At 44.1% G+C, this 12,529-nt stretch overlaps 1 protein-coding gene across 4 annotated transcripts in view; it reads left to right on the top strand.

Annotated features, from left to right (window-relative positions):
* Window positions 1–12,529, top strand: part of LOC140494222 (polymeric immunoglobulin receptor-like) — an 89,109-nt gene that overhangs the window by 54,086 nt on the left and 22,494 nt on the right. For all 4 annotated transcript variants that reach the window (XM_072593436.1, XM_072593425.1, XM_072593405.1 and 1 more), the window contains one exon: window positions 9,717–9,833. In XM_072593436.1, coding sequence (XP_072449537.1) covers window positions 9,717–9,833 — 117 coding nt within the window. The remainder of the gene's footprint in view (window positions 1–9,716; window positions 9,834–12,529) is intronic.

Raw genomic sequence — 12,529 nt, 5'->3', positions numbered from 1 at the left:
TACAGGGGGAACTAGCCATTTAGATACATAACTGGCTTGAAGAAAGGACACAGAGTGTGGTGGCGCAGGATTACTTTTTGGACTGGAGGCCTGTTCCCAGCGGTGTGCTGCAAGGATCGGTGCTGGATCCACTGCTTATTGACATTTATATAAATGGCTTGGATGGGAATATCAGAGAAATGGTCAGTAAGTTTCCAGATGACACCAAAATTGGAGGTGGAGTTGACAGCAAAGAGGGTTATCTCAGTGTAGAATGGGACTTTGATCAGATGGGCCAATGGGCTGAGGAGTAACAGATGGAGTTTAACTTAGATAAATTTGAGGTGTTGCATTTTGTTCAGGCAAATCAGGGCAGGACTTATACACTTACTGATAAGGTACTGGGGAGTGTTGCCAAACAAAGAGACCTTGGAGTGCAGGTTCACAGTTCTTTGAAAGTGGAGTCAAAGGGTAGACTGGTTAATTTGGTAAACTCACCTTTATTGTTGAATGCACTGAGTATAGGAATGAGGAGGTCTTGTCATGGCTGTACAGGATGCTGGTTAGACACTTTTGGAATACTGCATTCAGTTTTGGCCTCCCTGCTGGAGGAAAGATGCTGAGAAACTCAAAAGAGTTCAGAAAAGATATTCAGGATGTCTGATGGGCATGGACAAGTTGGACTGAAGGGTCTGGTTCTATGCTGCACATACCTATAACTTTCCTTTCACATTTTGTACTGGTTTTGTCCAACTCAGTGTCTCCCTTTGCCATTGATGTGGGAGTTTCAGAGTCGAATCTGTTGCTGTGGGACTGGGGTCACATGCAGGTCAGACTGGGTAAGGACGGTATTTCCCTTCCCTAAAGAATGTCAGTGAACCCGATGGATTTTTTCCAACAATAGATCATGGTTTCATGGTTCCCATTAGACTGGTGTTTAATTCCTGATGTAATAACTGAATTGAATTTCCAGCAGCTTCCATGGTGGGAACTGAAACTCTGTCCCCAGTGTATTGGATTGCTCATGAATTTACATTACTATTTGTTCATTACCTCTCATTATAGCTGCGAACCCTGTTCTCACAAAATAACATACTCAGAATAGAGTCTCCAAGTTTCAGTCCCACACACTGATATCTGTCCCAGTGCTGTGTTCATATCCTCTCTCTCCCTGTCTTTCTCCTCACAGCGGCTTCTGCTAAGGGTTAGAACATAGATCATAGAACATTACAGCACAGTCCAGACCCTTCGGCCCTCGATATTGCGCCGACCAGTCATACCAATCAGAACCCATCTAACCATCACTATTCCATGTACGCCCACATGTTTGTCCAATGACGGACTTAAATGCACTTAAAGTTGACGAATCTACTACCGTTGCAGGCAAAGCATTCCATACCCTTACTACTCTCTGAGTAAAGGAAATATCTCTGACGTCTGTCCTATATCTATCACCCCTCAATGTAAAGCTATGCCCCCTCGTGCTCGCCATCACCATTCTTAGAAAAAGGTTCTCCGTGTCCACCCTATCTAACCCTCTGATTACCTTATGTCTCTCTATTAAGTCACCTCTCAACCTTCTTCTCTCTAACGAAAACAGCCTCAAGTCCCTCAGCCTTTCCCTCATAAGACCTTCCCTCCATACCAGGCAACATCCTAGTAAATCTCCTCTGCACCCTTTCCAAAGTCTCCACATCCTTCTTATAATGTGGTGACCAGAATTGTACACAATATTCCAAGTGCGGCCGCACCACAGTTTTGTACAGGTGTAGCATAACCTCATAGTTCCGGAACTCGACCCCTTTATTAATAAAAGCTAAAACACTGTATGCCTTCTTAACAACCCTGTCAACCTGGGTGGCAACTTTCAAGGATCTGTGTACATGGACACTGAGATCTCTCTGCTCATCTACACGACCAAGAATAGAACATAGAACATAGAACATAGAAAAATACAGCGCAGTACAGGTCCTTCGGCCCTCAATGTTGTGCCGACCGAAGCCTACCTAACCTACACTAGCCCAATAACCTCCATATGCTTGTCCAATGCCCGCTTGAATGACCATAAAGAGGGAGAGTCCACCACTGCTACTGGCAGGGCATTCCATGAACTCACAACCCGCTGAGTAAAGAATCTCCCCTAACATCTGTCCTATACCAACCTCCCCTTAATTTAAAGCTGTGTCCCCTAGTAACAGCTGACTCCATACGCGGAAAAATCCTACCATTAGCTCAATTCTTTGCATTCCGGTTACTCCGACCAAAGTGAATCACCTCACACTTGTCCGTATTAAACTCCATTTGCTACCTCTCAGCCCAGCTCTGCAGCTTATCTATGTCTCTCTGTAATCTACAACATCCTTTGTCACTATCCACAACTCCACCTTAGTGTCATCTGCGAATTTACTAACCCATCCTTCTACGCCTTCATCCAGGTCATTTGTAAAAATGATGAACAGCAGTGGACCCAACACCGACCTTTGCGGTACATCACTAATAACTGGACTCCAGGATGAACATTTCCCATCAACCACCACCCTCTGTCTTCTTTCAGCAAGTCAATTACTGATCCAAACAGCTTTATCTCCCACAATCCCATTCCTCCGCATTTTGTGCAATAGCCTACTGTGGGGAATCTTATCGAACGCTTTGCTGAAATCCATATACACCACATCAACTGGTTTACTCTCATCTACCTGTTTGGTCACCGTCTCAAAGAACTCAATAAGGTTTTGTGCGGCACGACCTACCCTTCACAAAACCGTGCTGACTATCCTTAATCTAATTATTCTTTTCTAGATGTTTATAAATCCTATCTCTTTTAACCTTTTCCAACACTTTACCAACAACTGAAGTAAGGCACAATGGTCTATAATTACCAGGGTTGTCTCTTCTCCCCTTCTCGAACAGGGAACTATATTTGCTATCCTCCAGTATTCTGGCACTAATCCTGCAGACAATGACGATTTAAAGATCAATGTCAAAGGCTCGGCGATCTCCTCCCTGGCTTTCCAGAGGATCCCAGGATAAATCCCATCAAGCCCAGAGGACTTATCTATTTTCACACTCTGCAGGATTTCTAATACCTCTTCCTTGTGAACCTCAAACCCACCTAGTCTAGTAGCCTGGATCTCAGCATTCTCCTCGACAACATTGTCGTTTTCTAGAGTGAATACTGTTGAAAAATATTCATTTAGTGCTTCCCCTGTCTCCTCTGACTCCACACACAACTTCCCACTATTGTCCTTGATTGGCCCTTGATTGGTCGATGACAGACGTGGATGGAGTGAGGGCTGAGGAAGGAGGCTCCGCTGTCTTACCCTGCAGCTTCACCCACCCTGACACTCACCTCACAGTCACCGGATCCATCATACGGATCAAATCTGGCAAAGGTGCTATCTTTACCTGTACATATCCTGGTCCAGACCATTACCAGGGTGAGCTGTGTGAGAATGTGCGACAGCGGGACTGTGGGAATCGATTCAGATTCATGGGGAACCTCAGCAACAAAGATGTCTCAGTAACGATGGAGGGACTGAGCCAGGAGGATTCTAGTTCCTATCAGTGTCGTGTGGAGCTCAATATTGATAGTTTTCAAACAAAGCCTCCAACAACGCAGGAAGTTGAAGGTAAGGAACAATGTTTGGATGGTGTCACTATCCCGATAGCTCAATGGGAACAGGGTCCACCTGGACCGGGAGCACTCGGGTTGGCTCCCTTTCTTGGGCTCTTTCAGTTGGTCTCAGGCAGGAGACAGTGAGAAAGAGAGAGAGAGACATGAGGCTGGGATTTATGGACCATTCCACCACTGTGTCTGAAACTTCCCACAGTCTCCCATCAACACCCTAATTTGTTGTGTTCAAATTGGCTTCAGTGTTCTGAGGTAGGGACCAGAGAGAACATCACCAAGGATGCAAGCTCCAAGATCCACCTGGTTCCATGTTCCCTATGGGCAATATGGAGTCAATGACAGGGATCTCAAGGATGGATCTGGATAAAGGAAGTCGGTGGTCAGAGTGCCTCAGTTTTTAAAGATGTCAGGACATATTGAGAATGTGGTTGGAAAAGCAAATGGGATTTACAGGTTTCAGAAATGGAGGTGTTGAGAACTGAGGCAGGTAGCCCATAAGACATAGGAACAGAAGAAGGCCATTCAGCCCATTGAGTCTGTTCCACATTCAATGAGATCATGACTGAGATGAGAAACGTCAATTCCCCATTCTTGCTTTATCTTCACAATCCTCGATTCCATGAATGATTAAAAATTTATCTATCTCAGCCTTGGCTATACTTAATGACCCAACATTTACTGCTGTCTGTGGTAAAGTAGCCCAGAGATTCACTACACTCTGAGAGAAAACATTCCTCTCATCTGAAATGTGTAACCCCTCATTCTGAGCTGATGCCCTCTGTTCCTGACAAGGGGGACAACCACGCTGCATCCACCTTATCAAGCACCCGAAGCATCTTTAATGTCTCAATTTGGTCACTCTTCATTCTTCTGTGATCCATCAAGTACAGGCTCAATCTTGTCAAACGCTGCCCATAAGACAGCCCCTCCTGACCTGGCATCAACTAATTGAATCTTCTCTGGACTGCCTCCAATGCCAGTTTCACTTTCCTTTGATAAGGGACCAAAACGATCCACAATATTCCAGCTGTGAGCTAACTCGTGTCTGGTAAAACCTCCCCACTTTAAAATTCTATTCCATTTGAAATAAAGGCCAGCATTCCATTGACCTTCCCTACTCTCTGCTGAATGTTTTTGTGAAACCTCCATATTCTTCTGTTCTGTAACTTTCTGCAGGCTTTCTCTGTTTCACTAATATTCAGCCTCTCTATTCTTTGTGCTAAATGTATAACCTTACATTTTCCACATTATATTCCAACTGCAAAGTTTTTCCCACTTATTTAACTGACGACATTTCTTTGCAGCTTCTTTATTTCATCCTCATCACTTGCCTTCTCACCTGTGCATTTATTGTCTCTTCAATAACTTCCTTTAATACCCTAGAATCACCCAGTCAGGTCCAGGGGACTAATTGGTCTTTAACTCCGTCAGTTTCCTTCACGGGTTTTCTCTCGTGATAGTTATTAGCCGTATAGATATGTACAGCATGGAAACAGACCCTCCAGCACAACTCGTCCACAGCAACGAGGTATTCTAATTAATCCAGTCTCATTTGACAGCACTTGGCCCATTTCCTTCTATACCCTCCTATTCATACAGGCATCACCCTCTTCATGTAAAAGGTCCCTTTTCAAATCTTTCCCCTCTCCCATTAAACCTATGCCTTCTAGTTTTGGACTCCCATACCTTGGGGAAAAGACCTTGACGAATCACCCTCTCCATGCCCCTTCTAAAAGCTCAGCCCTCAGCCTCTGATGCACCAGGGAAAATAGCCCAAACCTATTCAACTTCTCCTTATATTCAAATATTCCAACCCTGGCAACATCCTCCCATATATTTCCTGGACCCTTTCTGATTTCACAAAACCTTTCCGATCGCAGGGAAACCAGAGGTGAATGCAATATTCCAAAAGTGGCCTTACCAGTGACCTGTTGAGTAACAACATGACCCCCCAACTGTTATACTCAATGCACTGACCAAGAAAAGCAAGCGTACCAAACACCCTCTTCAGTACCCTGTCTACCTGTGACTCGACTTTCAAAGAACAATGAATTTTCACTCCAAGACCTCTTTGTTCGGCAACACTCCCCAGGACCTGACCATTAAGTGTGTAAGCCCTGCACTGATTTGTCCTACTAAAATGGAACATCTCACATTTATCTAAATTAAACTCCATCTGCCATTCCTCAGCCCATCATCTCATCTGATCAAAGTCCTGTTGTCCTCTAAGATAACCTTCTTCGCTGTTCACGACGTCATCGATTTTGCTGTCATCTGCAAACTTACTAAACATAGCTGCTGTCTTCAAATCAAAATTTGTTCCTCTAATGATTGAGTCTCCTGCCACTAACACTTTTCTCTTCTCCCCCTTCCCTTCTGAGCCACAGATCCAGGCTCATTGCCAGAGGCCTGGCCACTATGGCTTTCCCCTGGTAGGAATGTTATGATGGTTCAACTGCTCATCCAGATACTTTTTAAATGTTGCCAGGTTTTCCGCCTCTATTACCCTCCCAAGGGAGTGCATTCCAAACTCCCATCACCGTTTCTGCAAAGCCCCTCTCATCACACTCGCTTTCACATGAAAATTATGCCCCATCATTCCTGACTTTGCAGTTCAGGGGCCGAACAACTGTGGACATTGTTAACTCTCCAACTGGTCCCCAATGAGAGTATTGTGTCCAGATCTGTCACCACCCATTAAGAGGAATGTGAATGTCCTTGAGAGATTGCAGAGTGACCCGAATTATTATAGGGATGGGCTTGGGGTGTTTCAGGGAGGGGATCAGAGACTGGTTTTCGTTGTAAGTTTTGAGAAGCAAGGGTCATTCTCCTCGGAGCTAAGGAGATTGAGGGGAGATTTGATTGAGACAGTGACAAGTGAAGAGAAAGTAAACAAGTAAAAGGTCTATCCATTAACTGTTGGGACAAGGATGCAGGCCTTAAATTTTGGGGCAGAGGTACAGAGAGAATGTGAGAGGGAAAGGTTTACAAAGTGAGTGCTGATGACTGACAGTCACCAACAGCAACGAAGGGGCATGTGGAAACAGTCATTGATCTCAGAATTAAACCTGATAGGTCCTTGAAGGAAGTGAACCGGCAGAACTTGGGGGGACTCGAACAGATGGGTGGGTCTCACCTGGATTGTTCCATGTGGAGCTAACCAGGACCCAATGGGTAAAATGACCTCCTTCTTGTTGTCAATCCAATGATTGGCATTGACTGAGGACAAGATAGGGCAAGTATCTTCCAATCCCTCACTGAGTGAGCACATGGTGGAACTTCAGGTCTCATTGGCCGAGAATATGTGAAGAGTCACCTCCCTACCTCCCATTGGCTGAGAATGTCAGAGTGTTGTTACCTGCCCATCCTGATTGGTTCAGAGTCAGATGGGGGCTGCTCGTTGCTGAAGATTGAGAAGTGACTTTATTGAAACTTGCAAGATCTTGAGGGGTCTTGAGGGAGTAGATGCTGAGAGGATGTGGGTGAATCTGAAACTTATTTCAAATTAGGACGGAGATGGGGGAGATTACCTCTTTCATGGGATTTTTAATGTATAAAGGTGGTGCAGGGTGGGTCTAATTCCTAACCACTGCCCCACCGCACCACCCCCCCATCCCCCCCTTCCACAGAGTGAAGGAGCACAGACTGAAGTATAGGGCTGTGGAATGAAAAACAAAAGGTTTTAGTGAAGGTGGGAAGGATGTTGGGCCCAGAATGAATGAAGTGATGTGGGTTCAGTCCATTTACTAAGCTGGAACTATCCCACGAATGAGAAACTCAAAATGAGGGGGTGGAGCGTAAGTGATTTTCAACACGGTGCATCCTTCAGGAAACTATAATTGTCTGGTCCAGACACATGAGAAATATGCGTGAGGTATTTAATTACTCATTTCATTGTGAAGTTGAAAGAAATGTAAAAAATTGAATCTGGAACTTCTGGGCACTGACCTCATCCATTCTGATGTTTGTCCTTTCCTCAGCTGCTCAGGGAAATGTCTCAGTGGTGACTGGGACAGAGGGAGATTTAGTCTCTTTACCCTGTATCTTCAGGATCTGGGACTCCCACACACTGACCACTGTTACCTGGATGAGGAAGAAGCCCTATCAGCACGTCATTACATTTAGAGCCCAATCACAGGGAACTTGGACAACTGTACACGGTGGAAATCGGTACGAGCTCAGAGGAGGGAAACGCCTTGACTGGGATAAACCAGCTGAGAGGGAGGGACAATCACACTTACCTGTGTCTGGTGGAATACAGGTCAGAACCTGAGTCTCAGTATCTGATCCTGAAGGAAACCCGGCTACTGGTACATGTAAGAAATCATTCTGCAAAAAAGGCAACAGCTGATGGTATTATTGCTGGACTGTTAATCCAGAGACCCAGGTAATGTTCTGGGGACCAGGGTTCAAATCCCACCTTGGCAGATGGTACAATGTGAAATCAAATAAATTGTCAAAGTAAGAATCTAAAGATGGCTGTGTGACCAATGTTGATTGTTGTAAATCCCCATCTGGATCATTGGTGTCCTTTAGGGGAGGAAACTGCCATTCTAACCTGGCCTGGCCTACATGTGACTCCATACCCCACAGTAATGTGGCTGATTCTTAACTATGAGACATGGGCAATAAAGGCTGACTGAGCCAGTCACACCCTCATAACTTAATGACCATGATGAAGGCTTTAGTCTGTAAAGGGTCGAGAGTGTGGGTGGAACAGATTATGTGAACTTTTTACAATTTGATTTTCTAGTGAAAGGTCATTGAACTAAAATATGAAACTGTTTCTCTCCACAGGTATTAGCTGGCCTGCTGACTATTTGATTTTTATTTCAAATTCCCAGCATCTGCAATATTTTGCTTTTGTGTTTGAAATGTGATTTTTTTCAATGTTTAGTGTAATTTGATGTGCTGATTCTTTGAGGTTCATTCTGATGTCAGTATTGAAAGACATTGACACACTCAGAATATTCAGTTCAATCTCCAAATGCACCAAAGTTATACTGACACTGAGATCATCTCCTCGAGCAGGAAGGTGCAACAGCCTAATGTGTCCCTCTTGGTTACAATGAAAGTGTTCACACCTTCATCAGGAATAGTTCCATCAATGCTAGTATGTTCCCCCAGTGTCCATCTGACTGTGTGAGGAAGCACAACAATGTGGAACCAATCCTCGTCCTGCATCCACACATGGGTTATAAAGGAAGGTGGTGGTTTTCTGCTACTGTCACTGGGTGACCAATCCAGACACCCAGATCATGGGTTCAAATCCCACTACAGCACATCTCTGGCCTGGTAATGACATGAGCTGCTTTCACCTACTTCCTGGTCCCCATTATCACATTGTCTTTCTCCCTGGAGGGCCATTCAGTGTCCCTTTGTCTATGTGACTGTCTTTCTCACCTTCTGGGCTCAGTCTCCACCCAGCCTCTCACTCATTTCCCCCCCACTCCCATCCCGGTCCCACAATTCCCTGTCAACAGTTTCCATACCACATTTCCTTAGCAGCTGTCAGTTCTGATGAAGGATCACTGGACTCAAAACTTTCATTCTGAGTTCTGTCCACAGATGACTGCCAGATCTGCAGAGTTTCTCCAGCAATATTTGTTATTGATTCCTTCATGACAACATCTGGTGTGCCGAAATCCCGAGGACAGTCACTATTACCAATTCTTCTCACCCTCAGTCCGGGGGTAGCTGGAGCTAAATCTGTCCTTCCCATTATCCAGCTGAGACCGGGCAAGTCAGCACCGGATCCAACAACTGCCCTGTGGAATGATGTGAAATATCCATCTAAACTTCTATTCTGTGTCACAGAATTAAGCAGCTGCCTCCTTCAAGAATTGTCCTCATCTGGAAAGCACTGCCTGACAGGGCGATGGAAACAGATTCAACAGGGGCATCTTTCAGAAACAAGGGATAAGTATTCGGAAAGGAGCAAGTTACAGGGTTATAGTGATGGACAGGGGGAGGGGGAGGAACTGGATTGCTCTGTCAAAGAATGTCCAATGTGTACATTTAATCTCACACTCTATCACCCAGCTACAGGTTTCACTGCAGCAACATTGAGATATTCCTAACCAATGTTGTTCTTGCTGTTTTACAGTGAAGACTCAGCCTGCTCAGTATGTCTCAGTATATTCACTGGTCATTCCACTGCTCATCCTCCTCCTCCTCCTCATCGTCATTGTCATCATCTTCATCACCTTCAGGAAGAAAGGAGGTGGGTTCTGTCGAGAACGAGGTTCATAAAACAATATGGTTCTGTTTTTGAAACAGCAATAAACAATGACCCTGGATTAATTTTCCCTCACCGACTCTCTCCTCTTCAGTACATTCTCTGAAAACGCTGGCTTTGTCTTTGGTGGGTGGTGGAGGGTGGGTGAAGGTGGCCTGTTCAATAGTATCACCCACTGTCTGATGTCTGACTCATGGGTGATTGAAGATTGAGGCTGTTTCACAAACAAGGCCATTCCACTCCATTCTATTAAACTCTGATGGATTCATCCCCATTCTTCTCCCCATTACTGTCAACTCTCAATGCACCAAAATGTCTTCTCATTCACTTCCATTTGACAGAATCCCAACAGACCACACCTTTTCCATTCATTCTCACTCAGTACAGAATCTCGATGGAACATAAAGGAAGCTGCAATTTGAAACAATTCCTTTTTGTGTTTTTATTGTTAAAATTGATTTGCTGCAAAAAGACAACCTGGTGCCTCAGATAGTCTGAGTAACAGACATCTCGGGGTGGAATGGTAACAATGGCTCCTGTTCGGGCCTGTGCAGTGGGGGCAATGCTCAGGCACTGATCTGTTTTGGGGCTGACCTCGTGACCTACCTGTGCACTGGTTGATCAAATTAAAAACATAGTCTCTTTTTGAACACAGGAGTTACATTTGCTATTGTTGAAGGCAGTGGGACCAGCCCAGAACCTTGGGAATTGTGGGAAATATAAAGCAATTGTTCAATTTTCCCAGCAGCTCCTCTTTAAAGACCCTGGGATGAAGTCCATCAGGGACTCAGGGAACTGTCAGTCCACAACATCAATGATTTACTCAGGACCACTTCTCTGGTGTTTGGAATTTTCTGGGTTGCTCCTTCCTTTTCATTTCCGGATTTATAATGATCAGGAATGTTATTTTTATCCCTTATCCTGAAGACTAATGCAAAATACCCATTTAATGCAATTGCCATTTCCATGACTAATTCTACAAACTCCTGTTGTTTTTAAACCATCTCAGTGTAACGTTGCCATATTCCCAGAGGACCACAGTGGTGTTCTCTGATCAGAGAGAAAGAGAGAAAAAAACAAATGACTGGTGGTGTGTTTAACCTGATAATCATCTTATCTCAAGTAAGAGTTGAAGTTGAAAAAATGGGACCTTTGTGGTAAGATCAGCTAATGTGGTAATTGAATCCATGCTCAACATCACAAGTCAGCTGTTTCACCAACTTACCTGCAAAATGTCTCGAGAAACTCTAACTATCCACTCTTACATTACTGCCTAACTTTCTCTGGACAGTAAGGTTTCCCTCCTTATGAATTTTGTTGCCTTTGATTGATGATTTTTATATCCTGTCCAATCTTCTCACCTGTTCCTTTATTTTGTGTAAATATTTGTGTTTTCTTTCAGTTTGACAATGTCATTAATTTTTTTACAGTTAACTATTACTCCTCGTCAGATATCTGTAACTGTATCTCTTCACCATTCCCTTCACATAATTTATAAGTGAACTTTAGCTCATTGACTGCTTATGATCAAAATTAAATCTCCCAGTGTGTTCGAAACATGGACCCTGGGGTTAGTCTTGCCCAAGTAGTCTTTCTGGGTATAAAACAAGATGTATTTTTGAGTACTGTACTGGGGATGAGTGCTGGGGTTGACACAGAGCTTTTATTATTTTTAATTTATAAAGAAGTATTTTGGCATTAATACGATAAAGTTTGACTCTATTTTTAAACTTTTTTGAACTTATGTCTTAAGTAGACACATGTCTTATCTTCATTTCTTTTGGGAATGAGCTTCTGCTATAGTATGCTGCAAACTCTGCAGCATCGTGCGCTTATCTTTCAGAGAGAGACCATTTCATCAAAAACAAAAACAACTCAAAATATGCTCGAGCAAACCTGTTTCAGTCTGGGACCTGACTTGTCCAGGAATAACATCAACTGGGATCAGAACAATATTAATACCTTTCTCTATTGTTTCTGCTCTTTGACTGAACACGTGGGCACAGCCTCAGAATTAGAGGGGGTAAATTCAGAACAGAAATGTGGAGACATTTCTTCAGCCAGAGAGTGGTGGGCCTGTGGAATTCATTGCCGCGGAGTGCGGTAGAGGCTGGGACGCTAAATGTCTTCAAGGCAGAGATTGATAAATTCTTGATGTCACAAGGAATTTAGGGCTACGGGGAGAATGCAGGTAAGTGGAGTTGACATGCCCATCAGCCATGATTAAATGGTGGAGTGGACTCGATGGGCCGAATGGCCCTACTTCCACTCCTATTGTCTTTTGGTCTTATGGATGGGTATATGAATAGGAAGGGGTTGGAGGGATATGGGCCAGGTGCTGGTGGGTGGGACTAGATTGGTTTGGGATATCTGGTCAGCATGGACAAGTTGGACCGAATGGTCTTTTTCTGTGCTGTACATCTCTATGACTTGTGCTACATCTTCCTTCATCTGATCTCTTGTTCCCACTGATTATTGTAAAACACTCCAATCTGACTTGGTCAACTATCATTTACATCTTACCACTTCCCCTCACCCTATCTTCTGCATTTAAGCCAATATTTTCCGAGCTACCGTCAGTTCTGAGGAAGGGTCACCGGACCTGAAACATTAACTCTGATTTCTCTTCAGAGATGCTGCCAGACCTGCTGAGCTTTTCCTGCAACTTCTGTTTTTGTTGT

The sequence above is a fragment of the Chiloscyllium punctatum genome, chromosome 2 (genome assembly GCF_047496795.1).
Source record: "Chiloscyllium punctatum isolate Juve2018m chromosome 2, sChiPun1.3, whole genome shotgun sequence".
NCBI lineage: Eukaryota > Metazoa > Chordata > Chondrichthyes > Orectolobiformes > Hemiscylliidae > Chiloscyllium > Chiloscyllium punctatum.
The sequence above is the reverse complement of the archived record's forward strand: the minus strand, read 5'-3'. Positions and strand labels throughout refer to the sequence as shown.